Source organism: Eptesicus fuscus, chromosome 11, assembly GCF_027574615.1.
Source record: "Eptesicus fuscus isolate TK198812 chromosome 11, DD_ASM_mEF_20220401, whole genome shotgun sequence".
Classification (NCBI taxonomy): Eukaryota; Metazoa; Chordata; class Mammalia; order Chiroptera; family Vespertilionidae; genus Eptesicus; species Eptesicus fuscus.
In genome coordinates, this window is record NC_072483.1 from 83,855,741 (window position 1) to 83,880,776 (window position 25,036).

Here is a 25,036-nt window from a genome sequence, read left to right on the forward strand (position 1 = left end):
AGAATTAGTAACCATCCATGTGTAGTGTAGGGGAAGAAGAAACTTTCCTCTACCCTCCTAGGTTCTTTCCGCTGGTCTAATAATTAAATTAACATGAGTCAGATTAACAAGAGAAAATCATCAAATTTAGTAAATATGTACACATGGGTACCACACATACATGAAAGAGTCAGAGAACCCACATACATGAGAGATTCAAGGAAAATTATGTTGATATAAGAACATCCAAACCTGTAGAGAATGAGTTTATTTAAGTCAAACTGATGACATTCTGGGAAGCAAACTCTCAAATGCTCCAGAGAATGACAGTTTTGGAGTTCTTTTTATAAATTTCAAATCAAGGGAAAGTCGCTGTCGCGAAGGCTGGGCGGGCGGCTGGGAATGGAAGGGGACTAACTGTGGAGAAGTTACCCCAGGATTTCGCGCTGAGCCCCCTGGACCGGAAAGCCCACTGGGTAGGAGAATCCCAGAGGTTATTCAGTAGAAGTCTTGGGGTGCATTTTCATTGATTAAAAATGACTACTCTTGGGAGTTTAGAAACTAAAGTCACTCTGACTTCAACCCCAATCCGAGGAGGAGATGGAATGGAAACAGAGGATCCACCTAAGTCTGTTGAAGTCACCTCTGCAGTCCAGCCTATAAAACCCCACGTCCTTCTGAGTCCACGAAGGAGGAAAGCAGTCGCACCAGAGAGCCCAGGAGTCCTGCAGCTGGGCAAGATCTTCACTGAGAAAGTGGTGGAAGTCGAAGCTGTAAGAATATTGGTTCCCAAAGCTGCTATCACCCACGTTATCCCCAACAAAAATGCCAAGGGTAAGCCTCTCGGACATCAGAAAGGGGAGCTCTCTGGTCAGTCCCAGAGAGCTGCCGAGCCCCGGAAGGAGCTCACAGAGGTGAAAAGCACCCTGGAGAAGCTCAGGAACTCGGAAAGGAGGCTGCTGCCGGACCGACAGGGCCTTTCCAACCAGCTCCGCGTGCAGACGGAGGTCAATCGTGAGTTAAAAAAGCTGCTGGTGGCTTCTGTTGGTGATGATCTTCAGTATCACTTTGAACGTCTAGCCCGTGAGAAAAATCAGCTTATTTTAGAAAATGAAGTCCTAGGTCAGAACACAGCTCAGCTTGCCGAGCAGTTAGAACGAATGTCAATACAGTGTGATGTGTGGTGAAGCCAATTCCTCGCGAGCAGGGTCATGGGAGTTAACCAATTCCAGGGCAGTTCTGCAGCGTCAGTTCAGCACCGGGACACGCAGGGTGCTCTCCAGGAACTCCTGAGTGAGCGGGAGCAGCTTTGCCAGGGAATGAAAGCCACCCACACTTTACTGAAGGAGCTCCTGGTCTCCTTGCAGTGGGGAAGAGAGCAGACGTACTATCCTAGCACCCAGCCTCACAGCACAGCAGAACTAGCGTTAACCAATCACAAGTTGGCAAAAGCAGTAAATGCTCATCTTCTGGGAAATGTTGGAACTAACAGTCAAAAAAAGAATCCACCAACAGTTGAATTCTGCAGCATCCCAGCGGAAAAAAATGGCTGAAACGGTGTTACACATTTTGGACCCAGCTACCAGTACAGAAAGCTCACCTGATAATCCGTTTTCTGAGTACTCACCAACCACCTTACTTGCTACAAAGAAAAATATTGGGCAATTTCATCCCTGTACTAGATATGAAAACATCACCTTCAACTGCTGCAACAACTGCCAGGAGGAACTTATTGCCCTTTAAAGTGTCACATTGGGGCATGTTGCAGGCACGAGCCTGCTACCCAAGAGTCATTCTTATTGGGGAGCTGGCGTTCCTATAATGCTAGAAGTAATCTCACTTTCTACTTAAATAATGTGTATCCCCAAAGATGTTTCATGTACTAGACTCCAGGTTACCCTTTCTTAATAAATGTCTCAGGGTAAGAAAAGAACGAAGCAGTGCAAATATATATAAAGTGGAGAATGCTTCCCAGGCATTACACGATGCTTTTCCTAATGGGCTTTAAAAGGGAAAAATGATATACCTTCTTTTAGGCCCCAAATTATTGTTTATCTCGCTATATATTTTATATGAGCAGATTTAATTTTGGTAATCAAAATCAATGACTGGCAAACTAGAGCCATGGGCCTTAGGCAGCCACACCCATCACTTACTGCTGTCTGCGGTGGGCTCTTGTAGTCCCACAGCAGAGCTCCACAGAGGAAACAGGCTGCAAAGCCTAAAATATTTCCTATTCGTCCCGTTACTGACCCCTACTCTAATCAGCAGAGGGAATGGGGGAGGAAGTGTTTTTCCTCTTTTTGGTGAATTTGGGGGACGGGGTGCTACAAAGGAGGCTTAGGAAATACAGTAGGTGAAGGGATAAATCTTTTAAAAATAAATGCTGTATATTAGGAAAATTAGGAATTGACAGCCACATTAACAAGAGTTTCAGCAAAATGTGTTCTGTTTTTGTGCAGAGGATTCCATATTTTGAGTGAACGCCACTTGATACATATATAGAAGAAATAGGTTCTAACTATTTGCTCAATTTGGCAAAGCAACAAAATATCCAATTTGATATTTATAAAATAAGGTGGGGTAAGTAGGATCTTTCTAGGATACGGTACAAACACAAACATGTAACCCATCAATTAATTTATGTAATATCCGTTATTGTTTATGATGGATAATCACAAAACACCCTTTTATAGGCCTTTAAAACTATCCATAAAATGTTTATACCAAATTATACTAATTAGTTACAGAAGTGCCTGTCAATAGAGAAGCCTTCAAGAAACAAATCTGCTCAAAGTACATTGTATTTTAATGTCAACCTAGTGATTTTTTTTGGTCTGATTCATCTGAATTATATTTATAATTTCATGTGGCAATAAATTTCTCTATCTTCTTTAAAAAAATTTTTTTTTAATTCAAATCAAGGAGGAAACTTACGGAAGGTTACGTGAAAGTGGGACAGGATATTAACAAAATTATGTGCTCTCTTGATGGTGGTTACCTCTTAGAGAGGGGTCTGGAAAAGATTACTTCTAACATTTCAATGATGTACATTGTTCTAGATGCACAAGAACAAAGCACAGAGCTTCCTTAAGGCAAATATAAACCTTTTATATAGACTAGGAGTATGACTACCTATTATGGTCTGCCTAGTTAGAAATTTATGATCAGGTCACCATGTGAACTTACTTTCTGTCACTGAACTTGTCAGATTTATTACATAGCCCTTTTGTTGTTCACAAAGTGAGGTATATAAGGCAATTCTGAGGTAAAGATAAGGTAAGGTAGCTTGGGGCTTCAAAAGATCATCCTATATAATAAAAGTATAGTATGCAAATTGTTCCCCCGACCATGAGTTCGACCAGGGGGCCGGGCCAGCCTGGGGAAGGGAGGGAGTACCTGACTGGCAGCCGGCAGCTGGCAGCTGCTAGGGACCCTACCAGTGCACAGATTTCATGCACTGGGCCTCTAGTTGCAGGCTAATAAGAGAAATTCAGTAATTAACAGTTTGTCCTGCCATGTATATTTGTTTTAAAAAAAAAGTTATTTCTGGTGATAGCTTATTATGGGCAAGACCTCTAATTTAAATTTTTAGAGAGAGAGATAAAGTTCCTCACAAGCCTGCAGGATCTTAATTGCCTTCAGCTCAAAGTAATTTAAATGCTAAAGTGGTACATTTTGGGGAGACATGTTCTGAACCCCTACAATAGCTAAAGAGTAATTTAGCTTATCAGCTTGTTAGCACCAATAGAAACACCTTTTTTGTATTCATGAATTATCCCATTCTTTTCTCATAAAATCCCCTTGCTCTCACCCTATAATCAGGACATTATGTTGGTTTCTGTTTGAATCTGTGCTTCCCCCAATTGTAATTCTTTGATCCCAAATAAACCCTTATTGCCTCTGTTTTTTAAGTTGCAGGTTAAGATAATCTTAACTTTTTCCAAAATATTTTGTTTCTTAAATTAGCCTTAATTTGTTTATTTGCGCAAAAATAAACCTATAATAAAAGCGTAATATGCTAATCAGACCGGACAGCTGAACAACCTTCCAGGCGTCATTCGGGACATCCTTCGGAACTAAACCGCAGGAGCAGAGGCAGTTAGGGGCAATCAGGCAGGCAGACAGAGTGGTTAGGGGCGATCAGGCAGGCAGGCAGGTGAGTGGTTAGGAGCCAGCGGTTCCAGATTACAAGAGGGATGTCCGACTGCCTGTGGAATCGGGCCTACACCGACAGTCAGACATCCCCCCCAAGGGGTCCCGGATTGTGAGAGAGTGCAGGCCAGGCTGAGGGACCCCCTCACCCTGGTGCACAAATTTTGTGCACTGGGCCTCTAGTAACAAAATAATAGCCAAAGCACACTTATCTAGAAGTTACAAAGAAAAACAAAATTTTAAGAGCCTTTTAACCATTATAAACAGCATCAAAGAGGAGGGTCAGCATGCCCAGCAAAGAACAGTTTATGTATGATAAGACAATCATGGAATATCCAAGCATGGCCAATAAGAACGATATACTGGACAAATAACTCCAGAATATTCTATTAATTTCATTTCCCATAAATTATCACTGTGTTTTTTTAAATATATTTTTATTGATTTCAGAGAGGAAGGGAGGGGGAGAGAGGGATAGAAACATCAATGATGAGAATCACCGACCAGCTGCCTCCTGAACACCCACCACTGGGGATTAAGCTTGCAACCCGGGCATGTGCCCCTGACTGGAATCACACCCGGGACCCTTCAGTCAGTAGGCCAACTCAATCCGCTGAGCCAAACCAGCTGGGGCTTATCACTAGTTTTTAAAAAGTATTACTAATGGGAGATTTACAGCATAACCCTCTGTGTAAACATAATGCTTATTAGCATATATTTTAATTCAAAATAAAACTTTATAAGATTCTCACTTCACCAAGTAGAAATACAAGTAATGATTTCTGATGTCTTAAAAAATTGTTAAAAATCTGCATAATTAAAAAAATTGGATGCCTGAACCAAATTATTTAATCATTCAAAATTATTCATTGAACACCTTGCCAGGAGCCATTCTGTTAGAGTTGGGGATCCTGTACAGCAGAGGTAGATAGATCTAACACCCTGAGCAAACCACTGAAGTCAAAATTCACAGGGGGCAACACCAGTTAAGGATTGTCACTTCACAAAACATTGTTTTGAGAAGGCTTTTGTCTAGACTCTACATTATAATAAAATCTAGCACGCCAAGATTTATAATTCTTGGTTTATGTGTTTTCTTAAGTAGAATAAAAGTTCCTTGAATAAAGTGATTTGCCTTGTAGACCACTAGATATTCACGAGTGTTGCAAGATGCTTGTATCCAGCAGGTGCTGACTGACTTTTGGGTAAGTATCCATTTGTGTATATATCAATGCAAGTCAGAGGAGATTTTTCTTTATGTTTCCAGGTTCCTGTGGTCTCTGTGATGGCTACTGGTTCTTCCCTAAGGATAATGGAGTAGTAGTTTATACTGTTATACAAGGCAATCATAGGAAATTCTGAAAATCAAATGAAGCCACCAATGAGATGTCAGAGATATGAATGAGGTGGGGTGTGGCTTAGATAAAAGAATAGATTATTCGGGGAATATTTAAATTTAGCAAGAAAAGGACAGAGTGACAGGAAAGAGCAGGAACATAAGAACATGAGGTAGGAATAGGAAAGCCAATTAGTTTTATGCTTTTATTGTATGAATGAAAATAAAATGTCCCCAGAGGTAAACTGACTTTTCAATGCCACATAAGACTTATTTATTATTCTATAGAGGCTGAATTAGAGAAAGATGAACAGAATGAAGGCTGATAATGAGGGGAGATGCTGAAAGCCAAAGAAGAGAGTCAGAACTGAAGGGGAAATGAGAGGCTGAATTGGTGTCTAGGGTTTAGGGAAGGAGCACTGTTTTTTTGTGTGTGTGTCTGTGTGTGTTTTTGGTGGTTTGTTGGTAGAAGGAAGTCAGAATAGGGGTAGTATCGGGTAGGTTTATTTAAAACACAAACTGAAGACAAACTTTCTGAGAGAAAAGAATAACATCTGTAACTGAAATGCTGTTTCTGCAGATGACATTGCTAGCAGTTCTCGCAGCTGGTGACAATGAAGATGGTAAGAATTCTAGCAATTGCCCAGTTCAGGGGTGGGGGTGGAGGGAACGTGGTGTGTGTGTCTGTGTGTGCATTGTCCTCACGGCATACCAGGAGAGTGAGACTATGTCAGCATAGTTCCATTCTGAATATACCATACTCTAGGACCCTGTGCTCTTCTGAAGGTTGTATGTAAAGCATGGGGCCTTGGGCAGGTGAATATTGGCTGAGGTAACAATGGCTTCCCTTATCTCCAGATTCTGAGTTTTCCCTTTCTGACACCTTTCTTCATTTTCCCTCCTTCCCAATATCTTTTTTTCTCCACATTCTGTTTGTTCTTTTGACACAGCCTTCCAGGAGCAGATCTCCTTCTACATGATCCATATCTCATCCTTCTACAATCATTCCTGGACACAAAATTGGGGCTCTGGTTGGTTGGGTGAGTTGCAGATTCTTGGCTGGAACAGTAACCCTGGCAGTCTTATTTTCCTGCGGCCTTGGTCCAAGGGCAACTTCAACAACAAGGAAATGACAGAAATTGAAAAGTTCTTCCGAAGGTTACACACCTATTTGCCGCCTTTTATTCGCAACCATGCCAGTGAATGGAAGTTGGAGTGTAAGTTCAATTCCCAAAATGGGGAGGTGCAATGTGGGTGGGATGTGCGTGTCAGTGAGTTTCCTGTTCCGATTTTTCCCTGCATTCAATCACTTCAGCAATCTCTGTCTGTACATTCATTGTAACCTCCGGTATTACATTCACTCTAGATCAGCGGTCGCCAACCTTTCGAACCTCACAGACCACTTGTGGTCCACAGACCACCGGTTGGCAACCGCTGTTCCAAAGGTTTCCTTAAACCAGCGGTTGCCAACCTTTCAGACCTCAGGGACCACCAGTAGTCCATAGACCACTGGTTGGCGACCGCTGCCCTAGATTATAGTCGTAACTATCTCACACCAAAACCTTCTTTATTCTCTTGCTCTCATCATTTATGTCACCTTCTTTCAATTTGCTCCCTGCAATTTCCAAAAAAATATGTCCCTTTTTCCCCCACCTTCAACTACCACCAATTATGCTTCTCCTGAACTTCTGATCAAACTAAACTTTGTTCCATTACCTCTAATACCCCAAAATTATCTCTTCTACTTCTTTTTTTCCCTTCCACTATTTCATCTTTACTTCCTCTTTCCTCTAATTTACAACCCTTCTCCCCTAGATCCCTTTGAGGTACAGATAACAGGAGGCTGTGAGCTGCACCCTGGGGAAGGCAATGTAGTCTTCCTGCAATTTGCTTATCAAGGAGTAGAGCTCATGAACTTCCAGAACAATTCATGGCTGCCATCTTCAAAGGGTGACAGTAGAGCTCAGGATATGTGTGGGCTATTCAATCAGTACCATGTCGCCAACAAAATAGCACAGAGGCTGCTCAGGGACACCTGCCCACGTTACCTTTCGGGCCTCTTTGATGCAGCGAAGACAGATCTCCAGAGAAAAGGTCAGTCTCACATCCTTCCTCCAAGAATTTTCTATTCTAAAACTTACCTTCCCACCTCCCCTTTACATTGAGGAGGTTTATATCTTCACATAAGTTTAGACAGACACATCTATCCATTCCCAGCATGTGATAGATGTGTCCGTCTAAGCTGATGTGAAGATATGAACCTCCAAGTCTGTGTTAGAGTCCTTACCTAAATATCTTCCCTGTCCTCTGCAGTAAAACCAGAGGCCTGGCTGTCCAATGGCCCCAATCCTGGTCCTGACCATCAGATGCTGGTTTGTCATGTCTCTGGCTTCCATCCAAAGCCAATTTGGGTAAAGTGGATGCGAGGTGAACAGGTACAACAGCGCACTCAACAGAGTGGTATCTTGCCCAATGCTGATGGGACATGGTACCTTCAGGTTTTCTTGGAGGTGGAAGCCACTGAGACAACTGGCCTATATTGCCGGGTGAGACATAGCAGCCTAGGAGGCCAGGACATCATCCTCTACTTGGGTAAGAAAAAACTGGGGCCCACACTGGGAATGGGAGTGGATAACGGTCTACAAACAGAGCAGGAGAGCCAAGTAAAACATTTGGGACTTATGGCCTCCAAACCCAAAGAATGAAAATAATTAATCCAATAAATAGAAGAGTTGAAAATGAGAGACCTGCAGATGTAGGAAGATGTTGAGGTGAAAGATTCATTTCTGAGGAGGGATAAGAGAAGAAAGGAAAAAGGAGATTAATGAGAACATTCCAATAAAAAAGGCAGACCAGGGAAATGCAGTAAACGGGGTGGGTCTGCAATGACACCTGTGTGCACCCAAACCCACAGAACGTCACCGTAGCTCCAGGGGCTGGATCATCGTGGCAGTGATGGTGCCCCTGGTGCTCCTGACAGCTCTTGCATTTGGGCTTCGGAAGCGCTGGTGAGTTTTTGTGCCCCTCTTTCCTGTTCTTTCACCCCCTCCCTGTCTTCCCACCTTTCTTCTCTCTCTCTCTCTCTCTCTCTCTCTCTCTCTCTCTCTTAGTTCTTCTTTCCTCAGCCCCTTCCTTTTACTCTTCAGTTCTCACCTCCACCTCATGCAGAGTGACTTTCCTCTCTCTTCTTATCAGGTCACACTGTGAGCCTCCTGCCACTCCTCTTCCTTTGGAGTGAGATGCCAGCAGACCAAGGACTCGGAACATATTTGACGCACATGGTGATAATATACTTTCAACTCTCCTGGTACAACTGTTATTGTTTATTTATGTTTGTTTAATGATCCGTTATTAATATAAGCTAAATGTAATTTTGCAGGACTTTTTCTGACCTGGCTCAGAGATAAAAATCTTATTTTAACTCTGGATAAAATGAGATCCTAGCAACCTCTACATATTGAAAAATTAATGAACCTCAGGCCCATTTCAGATGTCACTTCTTTATGGGGACCTTCCCTGATTCACAAGTGGAAACAGTATCTGAGAATTCCCACCACACTTTTCAGTGTACTTTGCTGAATCTACTTCTCACTTTTTATCCTTTGTTGCAGTTTATGTAGGCCCCTTTTTCCCCTTTGGATTTTTAAGCTTCTTAAGAACAAAGTCTATGTCTTTTTTAAAATTTGTATCATTTACAAAGTGTATTAACTGAATGTAATATGTTTTCAATAAAAGCCTGTGTTAAATTTATGCCAAATATATAGGCTTTTCTTATTCTTTATCTTCCTGACATGTTTGTTGTAATTGAGACATTTTATGCTCTTTTTGTTAAGTCTTTATCCTTTACTAGTTCCTTAGTAACTTACTTCTCTGACTTCCTGAGGAGAAACACAATTTTTCCTCTGACCATTCTTTTTTTTATTTTTATTTTTGTTAATCCTCACCAGAGGACATTTTTTCCATTGATTTTTAGAGAGAGGAGGGGTAGAAACAGAGAGAGAAACACTGATGTGAGAGACACATTGATTGGTTACCTACTGCATGCACCCCAACCTGGGCTGGGGATTGAGCCTACAACTGAGGTACATGTCCTTGACCGAAATCAAACCTGAAACCCTTAAGTTCACGGGCTGATACTCCAGCCACTGAGCTAAACGGGCTAGGGCACCTCTGATCATTCTTATAATTTAACTATAGAGACCTATGGTGTGAAAATTTTGCTCCAAGTATTTTAAACAAAAAGAGGAAGGAAGGATGTTCTTGCTATTTAGTGTGGTTCAGGGACAAACAGCAGAGTTATCACCTTGGAATTTGTTAGAAACCTATATTCTTGCACCTCATCTCAGACTTACTGAATCATAACTACATTTTAGCAAAATCAAAAAAGGGATTCATAGGTACATTAAAATTTGAAAAGCACTGATATTGGTGTAGTCCAAGTATAAGCGTGTCACAGAAGCAAAAAGAAGATGGTCAAGAAAAGAGAACAGCATGCTGACAGTCAGGACTGAAGTGAGACCAAAGAAAGGAGAGTACATACAGTGCATTCTTGCTATTTAAGGTGGTTGTGTTAAAGACACTGGGATCACTGAGTTAATGAGTGCTCAGCCACTGCTCCTAGGGAAAATACAAGGTTATGCTCCTGTAAATTTCTGGTTAAAACATTTTGATCAACTAAAAAATACACACACAGCTCTGTTTTATGTGTGTTTCTGTTTAAAGACACCCTTTTTTACCACAGATATAATTTCAAATAATTTATTTCTTGCATGTAGTATTTTTTAATGTTTTTATTGATTTGAGAGAAAGGAAGGGAGAGCAAGAGAGAGAAAGAAACATTAATATGAGAGAGAAACAGCAATCTGCCACCTCCTGCAAGCACCCCAACTGGGGATCGAACCCACAGGAATAGAACTGGTGACCTTTTGGTGTATGCCATGGCGCTCAATGAACTGAACCATAAGGGTTAGGGTTGCATTTTTTAAATAATAAAACACCAGCCAAGAGTGTTTCACATTTTCCTGACCCTGGGCAATGTAATTATAAGTATTTTTTACTTTTAGCCATACAGCTGTGCTATTATGCTTTAAAAAAACAAAAATAGTCATTTTATCATGAATTCACAAATCCAGTTCCTTCTCCATCTAATTCCATAGCTTAATCATAGCATTATAAATGTTCCTTTAGCATGTTGTGAGCAGCTCCACATACAGATCAGCAAATTCCTTTGCTTTTTTCCAGGCCTACTGACTGTATTGTAGATTTATTAACACTGAACCTCATGGCCCACAACACTGTAACTCATGCCGGCACAAAGCATATCTACCTATGCATTTCCTCTGTAAGGCATATTACAGTCTATTTGTGCTTAGGAACACTAGAGAGCTCATCTGCACTGTTTCAGGGATATTTTAAACATCTCATCTGCACTGTTTCAGGGATATTTTAAACATCTAAATTATCAACACAAAGCAAAAAAAAAAAAAAAATGTGGAAAATGTGGCACTAAATAGACCATGAAAGGGATGCCTCTTTATAGTGTGAGAACTAAAATAAGAAGGCAGAGTGTACTTTGCTCAACTTCAGCACAAATTGCAGTGTAAGTTGATATATCCATGACTAGGCTTCAATTACTTCATTAATTAATTCCAAAAATAATTCTTAAGCACTTTTTATGCAGCAGGGACATACCCAGTATAAAGTAGTGGGGGAGAGAAAGATCATCACTGCCTTCTGAGCTTGAAAATTTTGCCTTCCTAATGTGATTCCACAAGTTTACCCTCGTCATTGTTAGATCTTAGTTTCTTAGTATAGCAACTTATTGGATTAAACTAGGGAAAAGGGACTGAGTTCTAGTTTATTGAGAGCTGAGATAGGGGGGACTGGCAAAGAGAACATCCTTATGAACCTAGTGCACCTGCACATGTCAAAATTTTTGCAAAATAAAGTTGAGATGAGAGAGGGAGGAATAGGTCAAAATAATGGGATGAGGGAGAGTAAACAGTGGAACCGCTGCACTCTTCCTACTGAATTAGACTGGTTGGTTGCTTCTCTAGGTGCCCATCTACCTTGTCACCCATACAGAGCAGCCATGTGGTTTTTGGTTGATTGATTCCACTCTCATCTGTACTCTGAACCTGATCAGCCTAAGGCAAATATGAGAAAGCATCCCTGACAATGTAATAGACTAAAGGATTGGCCTGGTAACATATAATTGAAGCCAAAGCATCATTCAGACCTCACTTGTCCTAGCTCAGAGTGGTGGTACAGGGCTAGGTATCTGCTCTAAGGTGATATAGCTCATATGAAGTCTGATTCTTAAGTAGGATGATAAGGAAGAGAGATGCTCTTTCTTGTCCTGGAATGTTATGGTGTAAGGTATAAAGTTTGAAGCAACTGAAGCTAGCCCAGCCTGTGTGGCTCTGTGGTTGAGCATCAACCTAGGAACCAGGAGGTCAAGGTTTGATTCCCAGTCAGGGCACATGCCTGGGTTGCGGGCTCAATCCCCAGTAGGGGGCATGCAGGAGGCAGCTGATCAATGATGCTCTCTTATCATTAATGTTTCTCTCTCTCTCCCTCTCCCTTCCTCTCTGAAATCAATAAAAATATATTTTTTAAAAAAGAAACAATTGAAGCTACATTTTCAATACCAGAGAAGCAAGCAGTGGATAAAATTATATATGCAAGCAGGCAGAGAAATTAGAAATTTGTTAAGAGGGTAGATCTTAAGTATTCTCCACATTAAAAAAGAATAAAACAAGTAACTATGTGAGTTAATGGACATGTTAATTAACTTGTCATGATCATTTCACAACATACACATAACTCAAAACACTGAGTTGTAGACTTGAAATATATAAAACTGCCATTTGTTGCCCTGGCTGGTTTGCTCAGTGGTTAGAGCATTGGCCAGCGGATCAAAGGATTACAGGTTCAATTCCCAGTCAAGGGCACGTACCTCGGTCGCAGGCTAGACCCCTGGTCTGGTCAGGGTCCATGCAGGAGGCAACCAATAGAAGTCTCTCTCTCACATTGATGTTTCTCTCTCTCTCCTCACCACTCTCTCCCTTCCTCAAATCGTTGCATTATAACATTTATAAATATTTATGTTTATGCCTTATAATTATTTAATTGAATTCTTTATTAATTATTTTGACTGTTTCTGATATTTTTAACAATCCTTTTCTTATTCACTCATGAAAGGAAGTTTAACTGATCAAGTCCACAGTAAACTGCAAGTTTATAGGAAATTTCTCATTTCTAGAAAAAAAAGATTAAAAAAATACTTGTGACATTTTTTAGTATGCACAATTTCAATAAAGAACAATGGGAGGGAAATTTCTTCTTATAACAGACCTGGCCACACCTACATACAAACTATGTATCATCACAGGCAGAAATAAGGGACTCAGAGAAATTTTAGCAAGAGTAAAGAAAAAATTAATCCATATCATGTGTCATAAAAATTAGTATTAGCCACTCTCACTATTGAAGTTCATTTTCAGTGCAACTTTAAATTTGGGGTTAGAAACATTTATTGGTGAATGTAAAATTGGTGTGGTCTCTAAGTTTTCCAAAATGGTTTATTTATGCTTAAATTCAATTTTTTGTGGTGATCTGTACATTCAGTACCTCAGTATCTAAAGGGAGATGCAGACATGGACTATGACCAAAGTATGTATCTGCATTCAGACATTATTGCTTTTGGCTTTTGTTAAATTTTAAGTAATCTGAGATTTTAAAACAATGGTCACTAAAGATTAATTTTTGCAATCTTACTTCCATGCATTGTTTTTACATAGGTGAGCACAAATTCCTTTTTTCTGATTCATAAGGAATTCTAATATGACACATATAGGAAGGTAATTTTACAGCTTTAAAAGCATTTATCTGTAAATAAGACAGACTAAAAACATATGAACTAAGATTTTAATTGAGGAAGCTAAAAAAATAAAACATTAAAAAATTAAAAGGTAGAAAATTAATTTTAAAGCACTAAAAGTTAAAAAGCAAAACAAAAAGTTGATAAAGGTGGGTCAAGATGGTGAAGTAGCTGTACTCACCTCCTCCCATGACCACTCAAAGTTACAACTACATTTACAGAACCATCATTGAGTACCGCCTGAAGTCTAGTTGAACAGAAGTCCTATAACTAAAAATACACAGAAGAAACCAAGTCAAGACTAGTAAAAGGTAAAGACGAAGAATGTGCTGGTCTCACCCACATGAAGAAGTTAAAAATCAAGATAGCAAGGCTGGGGAGGAGTGTTGGGGAGGAGGGGAAAAAGATCAACCAAAGGACTTGTATGCATGCATATAAGCACAACCAATGGACACAAGACACTGAGGGGGGGTGGGATGAGGGCATGTGACAAGGGGTAAGGGAGGCTGGGGGAAGGTCAATAGGGGGGAAAAGGGAGATATATGTACTACTATATGTAATACTTTAAACAATTAAAAATGAAATAAAATAAATAAATAAAAATAAAAATCAAGATAGCCCCCTGGCTAGTTTGGCTCAGTGGACAGAGTGTCAGCCTGCGGACTGAAGGGTCTTGGGTTTGACTCCGGTCAAGGGCACATGCTGGGGCTGCAGGCTCGATCCCTAGTGTGGGGTGTGCAGGAGACAGTCAATCAATGATTCTCTCTCATCATTGATGTTTCTCTCTCTCCCTCTCCATTCCTCTCTGAAATCAATAAAAATAAAAAATAAATTAAAAAATCAGAAGGGTTATCCTGGGGGCAGAGGTTCCCCCTTAAGGAGTGAGGGCTCCCAACCCCCCATCAGGTCCTCCAGCCCATGGGTTTTAGTGCCAAGAAGAGAAGTTCCCATAAGTTCTGGCTGTGAAAATCAGCAGAGATTGTGGCTGCAATGGAGGGCTTCTGGAGTCCCAGGCATTCCTCTTAAAGGGCCTGCACAAACTTATTTGCTGACAGGCTCACTCATTTTGAGCTCCAGTGCTAAGTTGGCAGCTCAAAAGGCACCAGGGATATGAGAGAAGGTACTAAATTGTCTGTCTTTACATCAAGGGCTAGAGGTGCAGCTTTCTCTTAGAAGTGCTAACAAAGGCCATTATTCCTTTGCTAAGTTCTCCCCCTACAGGTGCAGGCAGGCACTATTTCTGAGTATCCATCACCCTGGCTAACACCATTGATCCTGTCCTGGTGATTCCGTGAGACCCTGACCCACCCAAACTTGTGGGCCCAAGCAAGCCTCTTCCAGTGGTTTTCCATATAAATGGCCTGTGTTGGCTCATACAGCAGACGTTCCTAAAATCACTTCAAGGCTCACAAACCTTAAACATATGGAATTTGGCCTCAATGTGCCCTGTATCACTTGATAAGTGGCCTCAGGCTAGACACTTGTGGCAGCCAGATTTGGTTCACAGCTTGGCCTCTCTCAGGCACCACCAAGTCCAGCACAAGGGGCAACCATCGGCAGATCACTTTATAGCTCAGAGCAGGTGGCCCCCAAGCAGGGCACAGGCAGTGGCTGACCTTGGCCTGCACCTCCCAAGAGGCCTGAGAACCAACATACCCAGTGCCAAACTTCAGATTCCACCAGAGCACCATTTCCACAAACACACTCAAAAGGCAGACTGGGCAGGCACCAGAACCCCAATAAAGTGAATCCTGCTCCATAGGATTAGCTTTTGCACAGTATCTCCTCCACAATAGTCACAACCAGTCCACAAATCAATCAGACTAAGGATCAATTCCCTCCCATTGACATGCCAACAGCAATCAAGGCTCAACTACACTGGAGGGCACACAGGACCCACACGAGGAACACACCTTGAGTGTCTGGCTCAGGTGAACAGAAAGCATGTGCCACTGAGCCACACAGGACACTTGCTACATAAAAACACTCTTACCAAAACAGAGGCAGCCAAAATGAGGAGACAAAAGACCATGTCCCAAATGAAAGAACAGAACTCCAAAAAAGAATTAAACAAATTGGAGACAAGCAATGTATCTGCTGTAGAGGTCAAACCTCTGGTAATAAGGATGCTCAATGATCTCAGTGAGAACTTCAACAAAAAGATAGGAAACACAACCTTCTTTCCCCCAGGAGCATGGGGTCTTAACCCACAAAAGGATCCCCAACACAGAGCAACAGTGATGGAAAGAGGAACCTGCACAGATGAGCATCTGCTGGTGAAAATGGGTGGGGATTTAGTCTGCCTGGGAGACAAGTGAGTCTGCTAAAGACACAGACACCTTCCCAGGTAAGAGCACTCGTGTTGTTACAGCACCAGCCTGGGGAATACACTGCCTGGTCCCCAACTGCTGGCCAGACCACTCTGCTGTGCTGGGGTCCTGCGGAGGGTCTGCTGGCTGCACCCGGCAGTGAGGTTCAGGGCCCCCTTTTTCTGAGGAGGTTCTTGACGGAGACTTAGACAATGACTAAACTGAGTGCCTTTGGAAAGGGGACCAATGTCCCCCACCTTGAGCGCAGAGCCAGTGCCCCCTAACCCCACCTGTTGAATTACTTGGCCAGCCTCATCCTGCTGAGTTCAGCTGTGCAGGGGGATCAGAGTGTTGTGCAGAGCTGGCACTTCATAGTGTGCCTCCCGGTGAAGCTTTTTAAAAATTATTTACTTATTTATTTTTTTACATAATCCCCACTCCAGGATATGTTTATTGATTTTAGAGGGAGGGCAGGGGGGAAAGAAAAAAAGAGAGACATCAATTGATTGCCTCCTATACACACCATGACCAGGGATTGAACCCACAACCTTCCAGTGTACAAGACAACGCTCCGACAAACTAAGCCACCAGGCCAGGGCTCCCAGGGAAGTGTTTGTCTAAGAATTAGAAGGTTGGGTGCTGGTTTGTGGGGCTTTATCACCAGGAAGCCCCGCTTATCTTCTCTGCAAGCTCACCACACCCTACCCAGGAAGGGGAAGAAGTGCCTGCTCCCTACTACAGGCTTGCAGGCACCACCCCAATGGGAGTCTGTCTGGACCTGCCCTTCCAAGTCCCAGACACCCAACCTAGCTGAGCTCAGTTCTGCAGGGGGAAGGGAGCGCTGCTCAGAGCTGGGATATTAGAGTGTGAATCCCTCAGAGGCTATTGTCTGCGACCAGGAAAAAGTGCTTAGGCCACTCCTGCGAGCTGGGCCAGCATCAATCCCAACGGGAGACTTTTTTTTTTTTAATATATTTTATTGATTTTTTTTACAGAGAGGAAGGGAGAGGGATAGTTAGAAACATTGACGAGAGAGAAACATCAATCAGCTGCCTCCTGCACACCTCCTACTGGGTATGTGCCCGCAACCAAGGTACATGCCCTTGACCGCAATCGAACCTGGGACCCTTGAGTCTGCAGGCTGACGCTCTATCCACTGAGCCAAACTGGTCAGGGCCCAACGGGAGACTCTTGATCTGTCCTCCTGAGTCCAGTGACTCATGCAGAGAGGATGGCTGGCTGCACCCAACTTAAAATGACGGCGTGCCCCTCCTGGGCGAACCTGAGTTGGAGACTCTGGCAGAGACTGAGTGGTTTGGCTCTGGAGTAGGGGCCACTTTCCTCGAATTGAGTGCCTGACCACATGACCTCCAATTAGGGACTCACTAGCTCCATCCTCCCAACCCTGGTTACCCACCTCTACCAAGCTTGCAACCTGTGGAAGGGGCTGTGGGTTGCGGCCTGCCTGGGCACACTCTCCAATTGTTCTTCAGAAGGCTCTGGAGGAAGACCAGGCAACCCCAGGGAGAGGTAGAGTAGCTGACAAGGAGAAGTGGAACTCAAAGAACCTCAGTCCTCTTACAGGCCCCCAGCTCGAAGTTGGAGGAAACTGACCCTTACACACAGACTAGAGGCCCGGTGCACAAAATTCATGCATGGGTAGGGTCCCTAGGCCTGGCTAGCAATCAGGGCCAATCGGGGCTTTCCAGCTGCCAGCCAGAGCCTCCCTTCCCCAGCTGTCAGCTGCCGGCCAGGCCTTCCTTCATTCTGTGCCACCCCCTGGTGGTCAGCACATGTCATAGCTAGCGATTGGTCTCCCGGTTGAACTCCTGTGGGGACAATTTGCATATTAGGTTTTTATATATAGAGATTGGCCTCTCCCACACACACCCAGGCCAAGGAGATGCAGCCACGAAGGTGAAGAACATAGTAGCTCTAGACAGGTAGCCCAATGCTGGTTAAGCATAACATCTAACATGAACCTCACCCAAGTGGGCCCAGAACCAACACAACCAGTGGTGGGCTTCAGACCACACCAGAGCTCAACCCAACTAGCCAAACAATTGGCATACCCAAAAGGGAATTCTGGTAGGCACCAGGCCCTGCTGGAAACAACTTCACCTTAGGGGATAGCCCCTGCACAGCACCTCCCACAGTAATTGAGGTTCATCCTTATGGTCAGCCAGCCTGAAGGGTTAAGTCCACTCACAAAAGGCTAAACAGCATTCAAAACTAAACTATAACAGGAGGGTGCACAAAACACACAAGAAACATTCCTGGAGCACAGAGCTCAGGTGCTCTGGAAGGTTTTGCCACTGAAGCCAACACCTTCATCATAAAGCCACCATAACAAATTTGGGAGTTGAACCAGATCTACCTAATACACAGAGACAAAATGGAGAAACAAATAAATATGCCCCAAGTTAAAGAATAAGAGAAATACCCAAAGAACTAAATTAAATGTAGCAATCAAAATACCAGAGGCAGAATTTAAGACAATGGTTTTAAAGATGCTCAAGAACTTTAAGGGAAGAATTGATAGCTCAGTGAGACCTTAAACAAAGAGATATACGATCAAAAAAAGACATAGAAACCACATAAAAGAACCACTCAGAAATGAAGAATAAGTAATACAATTCAGTCAAACCTTGGTTCTCAAACGTCTCCCATCTAGAACAATTCCGTTCTCGACCAAGTTGTTCACAGAAAAAACATCTCGGTTGTGGAACAAAATTTTGGTTTTCAACCTGATAGCCCATTCATGCATGACAAAAAGCATCTCACAGGCAACAAAGGAGAGAATGCTTTTAAAACATAGAGGCCATAGAGAGTGCTAATGTTACAAAGGGTGTGAAAGTGCTCACAAAACAACAACCATAGGCAATTGAAAGGATAGAAAAACTGTTGTTGATTTGGGTAAACAAAAAGCAGTTAGCCAGTGATAGTACTTCAGAGATAGTGATATATGAAAAATTCTGTTTAAGGCTAGTAGGGGGAAATGTTTAAAATGTACATTCTCAAGCCTCAACCAAAATCTACTACAGAATATCTGGAGATCAGGCCTGGGAATCTTCTTTTTTGATAAGCTTCAAATTATTCTAAGATACACAGATGTTTTAAGAATCTGATCATAGACAAGAACAAATAATTATGAGAAACAAAAATAAAAATTATGAGAAACAGACTCAGAATAAAACACTTCAGGATAAGACCTGTAATACACCTACCTGTGTAGCTTTGTCCTTCATGCAAGGAGCAGTTTGGCCATGATTATCACGAGGCCAGTGCCCGGCAAGGTATGGAGCAGCAAGTGTATCCAGAGAGGAAGTGCGGCGAATAATAGTAGAGGGGCTTGAGGAAGGCGGTCGTGTTTTGTCACCTAAATTTAAGGCAAATATATTTATTTTAAAAATAGATAGAAGAAAAAACGTAGAACCTAAGTTTTAATTTGGTCAGGAGTTTTCTAAATAAAATACAAAATATATATAACAAAAAGAAATTATAAACTACTAGAGGCCTGGTGCACGAAATTCATGCACAGGTAGGGTCCCCAGGCCTGGCCAGCGATCAGGGCCGGCCGGGGCCTCCCTTCCCTGGCTGCTGGCTGGGGCCTTCCTTCGTTCCATGCCACTTCCTGGTGATCAGTGCACATCATAGCAAGAGATCAGTCTCCTGCCAAACTCCCACAGGGACAATTTGCATATTAGGCTTTTATATATAGACTGACTCACACAACATTGGATGAATATCCAGGGAATTATACTAAGTGAAAACAGTCAATCTTAAGTGATTTCATTTATTTAACGTTTTTGAAATGACAACATTTTAGAAATGATGAAAGATTAGTGGTTGCCAGGGGTTAGAGGTAAGGGAGGAAAAATAAAAGTACTGGAAGAGAAGCAGAGACCCTTGTGATAAGGAAGTATTGAGTATCTTGACTGAAGTGGCAGATATAGAAACATACAAACAAGAGTAAAAGTATAGAATTACATACACACAAAAAAGAGTACAAGTAAAATTGAAGACATCTGAATAAAGCAGTGAATTGCACAATGTCAATATTCTGGATATAACGTTGTAGAGTAATAGTTCTACAAAATGTCATTGGGGGAACCCAGGCAAAGTGTACAAAAGATCTCTTTGTTTTATTTCTTCCAACTGCAATTATCCCTACAAAAAAACACCACCACCACACACACACACAGAAAAGACAAATGTATATCTATCAATTTAAAAAGTGTTCATCTTGGTTTTAAAATTAAATTGGTATGATATGTAAAATACTTATTCATCATTATACCATCCATACTCAAAAGGATATAAGGCAGTTAAGATAAAGTTAAAGTTACATTTTAATTTATTTCTATAAAAACCATATCTTAGTGAGATTTTGTTACAGATTTTGTTACTTTGTTATGCAAGAAACCATATTAACCAGGCTACAGGAGTTATAATTAAAGCCACATATGCAAAAAATTTTGCATTTCAAGATAAAGATAGTTATATACTTAGATGTAAACCAAAAATAAAACTCTAGCAGTAATAAGAAGTTAGAGGTGATGCAGAAAAAACACCCTCGTATCTCTTTTTCTTTTCTTTGATGTGGGTTAGGAGTAGGCTCAGCTAATTTATGCTGCAAATTTTTAAAAAAGTAAGAAGCTTAAATATATTAAACATAAATATATGCATAAGTAAAATTATATAATACTACTACTAGTGGCCCGGTGCACAGATCCGTGCACATTGAAAGGAAATTAATTAGAAGAAATATTTTAATATCGCTATTCGCCCTTTCTCTATACTAGAAGTGTCAACCAAATTCACAATTGACAATGAGAGGTCGAAACACACGCATGCGATTGGCACCAACAAAAACTTTATATGTATTGTGCATGCGCAAGTCAACTTAGCCTTTTATCTATGTACCAAAGCCCAGGGCACGAATTCATGCACCTTGAAAGGAACTGTGAGTCGCGAGGCTGTGGTGGGCACAGGGGCAGGTCTTGGCCCATCCTCCACGCCCCTGCCCGGCCCCTCCCACCATGGCCCCCAGTCCCGTCTGCAGGCAGCCCTGCTCCTGCCGCTACCGCAGGCCCCACTTGCACCCGCTGATGGCGTGGAGCCATTGGGGCCGGCGCCAGCAGCAGGTGCAAATGGGGCCGGTGCCATCAGCGGGTGCAAACAGCAGCTGCTGCCCTGATCGCCGCTCAGGAGCAGGGGGAGGTAGAGAAGCCTACCTGGCTATTTTTATAGAAATAGGTTAAAATGTAAACTTTAACTTTATCTTAACTGCCTTATATCCTTTTGAGTATGGATGGTATAATGATGAATGAGCATTTTACATATCATACCAATTTAATTTTAAAACCAAGATGAACACTTTTTTGGGGCCGCCAGCCACTGCTCACACCAAAGGAGCAAAGAATTTTCAGGAACCACCAGAGGCTCACCCTGATGACAGTGACCAGTGCCCTGCCCTGGTCTGGTACCCCCGCTCACCTGCTCCACAATTCTGCCACAGCCAATGCCCACCATGTTTCGTGCTCTGCTTCTAACGCTCACCCCTGGTGGTCAGCACACATCATAGCGACTGGTTGTTCGGTTGTTCTGCCGTCCGGTCTATTTGCATATTAGGGTTTTATATATCTACTAGAAGCCCAGTGCATGAAAATCATGCACAGGAGGGGGGGAATCCTTCAGCACGGCCTGCCCCCTCTCACAGTCCAGGAGCCCTCAGGGGCAGGAGGCGACCTGGCAATCAGGGGAAGGCGATACCCACATCACACCTCTGCTGCTGCCACTGCCGGCAGCACGAGCCTCAGCTGGCCCCGGTTACCTGAGCCTGGGGTGGTCATGAGCAGCTGGGAAGCCGCCATCCAAGGCTTGCCTGCGCCTCAGGCTGGCCCTGGGCGACTGGGGGTGCTGAAGTAACTGGGGGACTCCAGAGGCAGGTGAGCGGAGCGGCCAGGCTCGCCGGCCACCCTGGCGGGGCTGAGGGAACTGGGTGCCGCCATCTTTGAGGGTGGGGTAGTCAATTAGCATATTCCCTCCTTATCGTTGCAATGGTGTGAGGATAAATTAGCATATTCCCTTTTTATTAGATAGGATACTAATAAAAGGGTAATATGCAAATTGGTCAGGATGCCCTCACAGTAACAACCGAACAGCAGGCTGCATGGGGCGACCAGGCCAGCGGGGAGGCCGTGAGGGGCAACCAGGCCAGTAGGAGGGGGAGAGATAGTTGGGTCAATTGGGCCGGCAGGCAGGTGAGCGATTAGGAGCCAGTGGTCCAGGATTGTGAGAGGATTGGGATTGGGCCTAAATACCTGGGATTGGGCCTAAACCAGCAGTCAGACATCTCCCAAGGGGACCCAGATTGGAACCAGGGTGAGCTGAGGGGATTCCCCCCCCCCCCCCGTGCACAAATTTCATGCACTGGGCCTCTAGTCTACACTAATAAAAGAGTAAGATGCAAATTGACTGTACCTTCATGACGCCCACCAGCCAATCAGGAGTGGGTATGCAAATTAACCCAACAAATATGGTGGGTTAATTTGCATACGCAGGCATTGAGCAGCCAGGGGCAGGTGTTCTGCACCCCCCCCCCCCAGCCGCTCTGAGCCTCTGGGCAGCGTGGGAAGGCGGAAAGGCAGCTCCGGGCCGGAGCAAAGGCAGTGCCAGCAGCCAGGGGAAGGAAGGTCCATTCTTGCACAAATATAAAAGGCTTTATCTACTGGTCACTATGACACACACTGACCACCAGGGAGCAGACACTCAATGCAGGTGTTGCCGTGATGTGCACTTACCATTTACAAAGAAACGGCAGTGCAGACCTGGCACCAACAAAGCAACACTCGGCTTCCCCCAAGTGGGACACAGGCCCCACCACTACCCCAGAGCAACAGCCCACTAAATCGCAGCCAACACTGCTGAGACCCCATGGCACAAAATGCGGCCCACAGCCCAGCCCAGCCTGAAACGGTGGCTGTGGGCACCAGGTAATGATGTCATGTAGCAACGCCCGGCTTCCTCTCAACAGGCCATCTATAATAATCTATAATAATAAAAGGGTAAGATACTAATTAGACCGTACAAAGCTGGAGCTGCAGGGAAGCCAGCCTGGGTCCCGGGTGCCGGAGGGTGGCCTGAAGGAAGCCAGCCCAGGTCCTGGGTGCCAGAGGGAAGCCAGTGCTGGCAGCCAGGGGAAGGAAGGCCTACTCTTGCCCGAATTTTCATGCATCAGGCCTCTAGTCTACATATATAAAAGGCTAATATGCTAAGTGTACGTCCAGGTAACAACATCACGTAGCAACGCACGGCTTCCTCTTCCTAACAACTAGCCTCCTTGCAGTTTCTTCAGCCCAGGAATACCACTTACTTCATAGCCAGGTGCAAACATTTCACACTGTAACCAAATGTCTGTGAAGCGTTTTCCTGTGCCTCATCTCATTTGATCCTCACAGAAGTCCTGGAGTAAATAGATAGGAGACTTGGTGGAATCCTATTTTCTTTTCATTAGCCAGAAAACAGAGATTTAGAAAGTTTAGAAACCTGAACCGATTGAAAAGAAATAAGAAATGGTGGACCTTGAAAATGACTTCAGGTTTTCTCACTGTGCAGAATATAGTCAAATACTACTACAGTTACATATTTTACCATTTGTTCTCCCTTCATGATCTACAATAATGTGCTTCGTGTTGATATTTACTGCTGTGTTGCTGACAATTACCTGAAAGAGAAATCTACATATATAAAAGGCTAATATGCTAAGTGTCCCTCCCACCATCCAACCAGTCACTATGATGCACACTGATCACCAGGGGGCAGACACTCAACGCAGGAGCTGCTGAGACACACATGGGCCATTTACAGAGAAATAGCAGCTCGGACCTGGCACCAACAAAGCAACACTCGGCTTCCCCCAAGTGGGACACAGGCCCCACCATCACCTTGGAGCCACAGCCCACCAAATCACAGCAGACGCTGCTGGGACCCCATAGCGTAAAATGCGGCCCACAGCCCAGCCCGGAAATGATAGCTAGTCGCTAGGAAGCAGGGCATTGCTACGTGACATCATTACCCATTGCCCACAGCAACTGTTTCTTGCAATCGGGGACCGCTGGCTCCTAACTGCTCACCTGCCTGCCTGATCGCCCCTAACTGCCCCTCCACCAGCCAGCTCCCCCCCAACTGTCCCCCCTCCCAGCCTGCTCGCTCCCAACTGCACCCCCTGCCACCCTGCTCGCCCCCAACTACCCCCCCTGCTGGCCTGCTCTCCCCAACTGCCCCCCCTGCCAGCCTGATCAGCCCCAACTGCCCTCCCCTCCTGGCCTGATCGCCCCTAACCACCTCTGCCTCAGCCCCACCACCAAGGCTTTGTCCGGAAGGATGTCCAGAAGGTCTGCCAGTCTAATTAGCATATTACCCTTTTACTAGTATAGATGTGACCAATAAGATGCAACTCTATTGTATGACCTATATATTTATGGTTTAAGACAGGGCATTCATATATGACAGCCTCTATTGTGTTGGCTATTGTAATTTTTTAATTTGACAATCTAAGGGAAAAAAGGTCAGTGTCCCTGATAAGTCAGGTACTGCATGTTTTAAAATTCAACATGGCGCTGACTGACATGGCTCAGTGGATGAGCATCGACCTATGAACCAGGAAGTTAAAGTTTGATTCCCAGTCAGGCACATTCGTGGGGTACAAGCTCAATCACCAGTGGGGGGCTTGCAGGAGGCAGCCAATCAATGATTCTCTCTCATCACTGATTTTTCTATCCCTATCTCCCTCTCCCTGCCTCTCTGAAATCAATTTAAAAATATATTACAAATATATAAATTTTTTTAAAAAATAAAAATTCAACACAGCACACCAGTTAAAAATTACGAATCTAAGGGTTGACCTTTTAACTAGGCCTCCTACGACTGACTATTAGTGTTTTCTATAATGAAATGGAGATTTAGAAAAGTTATACATGCTCACATGTAAAAATACCACACATTTTCTCTTTCTAGCTCCCGTCCTATAAACCCATTCATTTAAACATTTTCTAAGGGTCTGAGAGCCAGCACTAGGCACTAAAAATTAAAAAAAAAAAATAAAAAAAAACTAAGTTAAAGTCTGCTCTAAAGAGCACACAGTATCCATCTAGCTTGTCATTATTCCATTTCAATCCAGGTTCCCAAAACTGACAGGATTTGGTGACTAATTATGAGGGAGTAAAAAGGGGTAAACAAAACTTCAAGAATCAAAGATAACTCAAAGATTCCCAGCCTACATGAACAAAAGTTGTATTTATAAAGAAGCCCAGAGGAAGAGACTCTCTGATAGCTGACAAGACCCTTTATCATCTGGCCTCTCCAGCCTCA

The 25,036-nt window shown here is 43.4% G+C and overlaps 2 protein-coding genes across 3 annotated transcripts in view; one reads left to right on the top strand and one right to left on the bottom strand.

Moving 5' to 3' along the window:
• The window catches only part of FAM117B (family with sequence similarity 117 member B), a 66,996-nt gene that overhangs the window by 31,596 nt on the left and 10,364 nt on the right, over positions 1 to 25,036 (bottom strand). For both annotated transcript variants that reach the window (XM_054722733.1, XM_054722732.1), the window contains exon 2: positions 18,889 to 19,040. In XM_054722733.1, the coding sequence (XP_054578708.1) occupies positions 18,889 to 19,040 (152 nt within the window). The remainder of the gene's footprint in view (positions 1 to 18,888; positions 19,041 to 25,036) is intronic.
• Positions 465 to 1,722, top strand: LOC129150667 (golgin-45-like). Its single transcript, XM_054722734.1, is given in 2 exon segments — positions 465 to 1,520; positions 1,522 to 1,722. Coding segments are annotated over 2 exon segments (1,206 nt in total). The 5' UTR covers positions 465 to 515.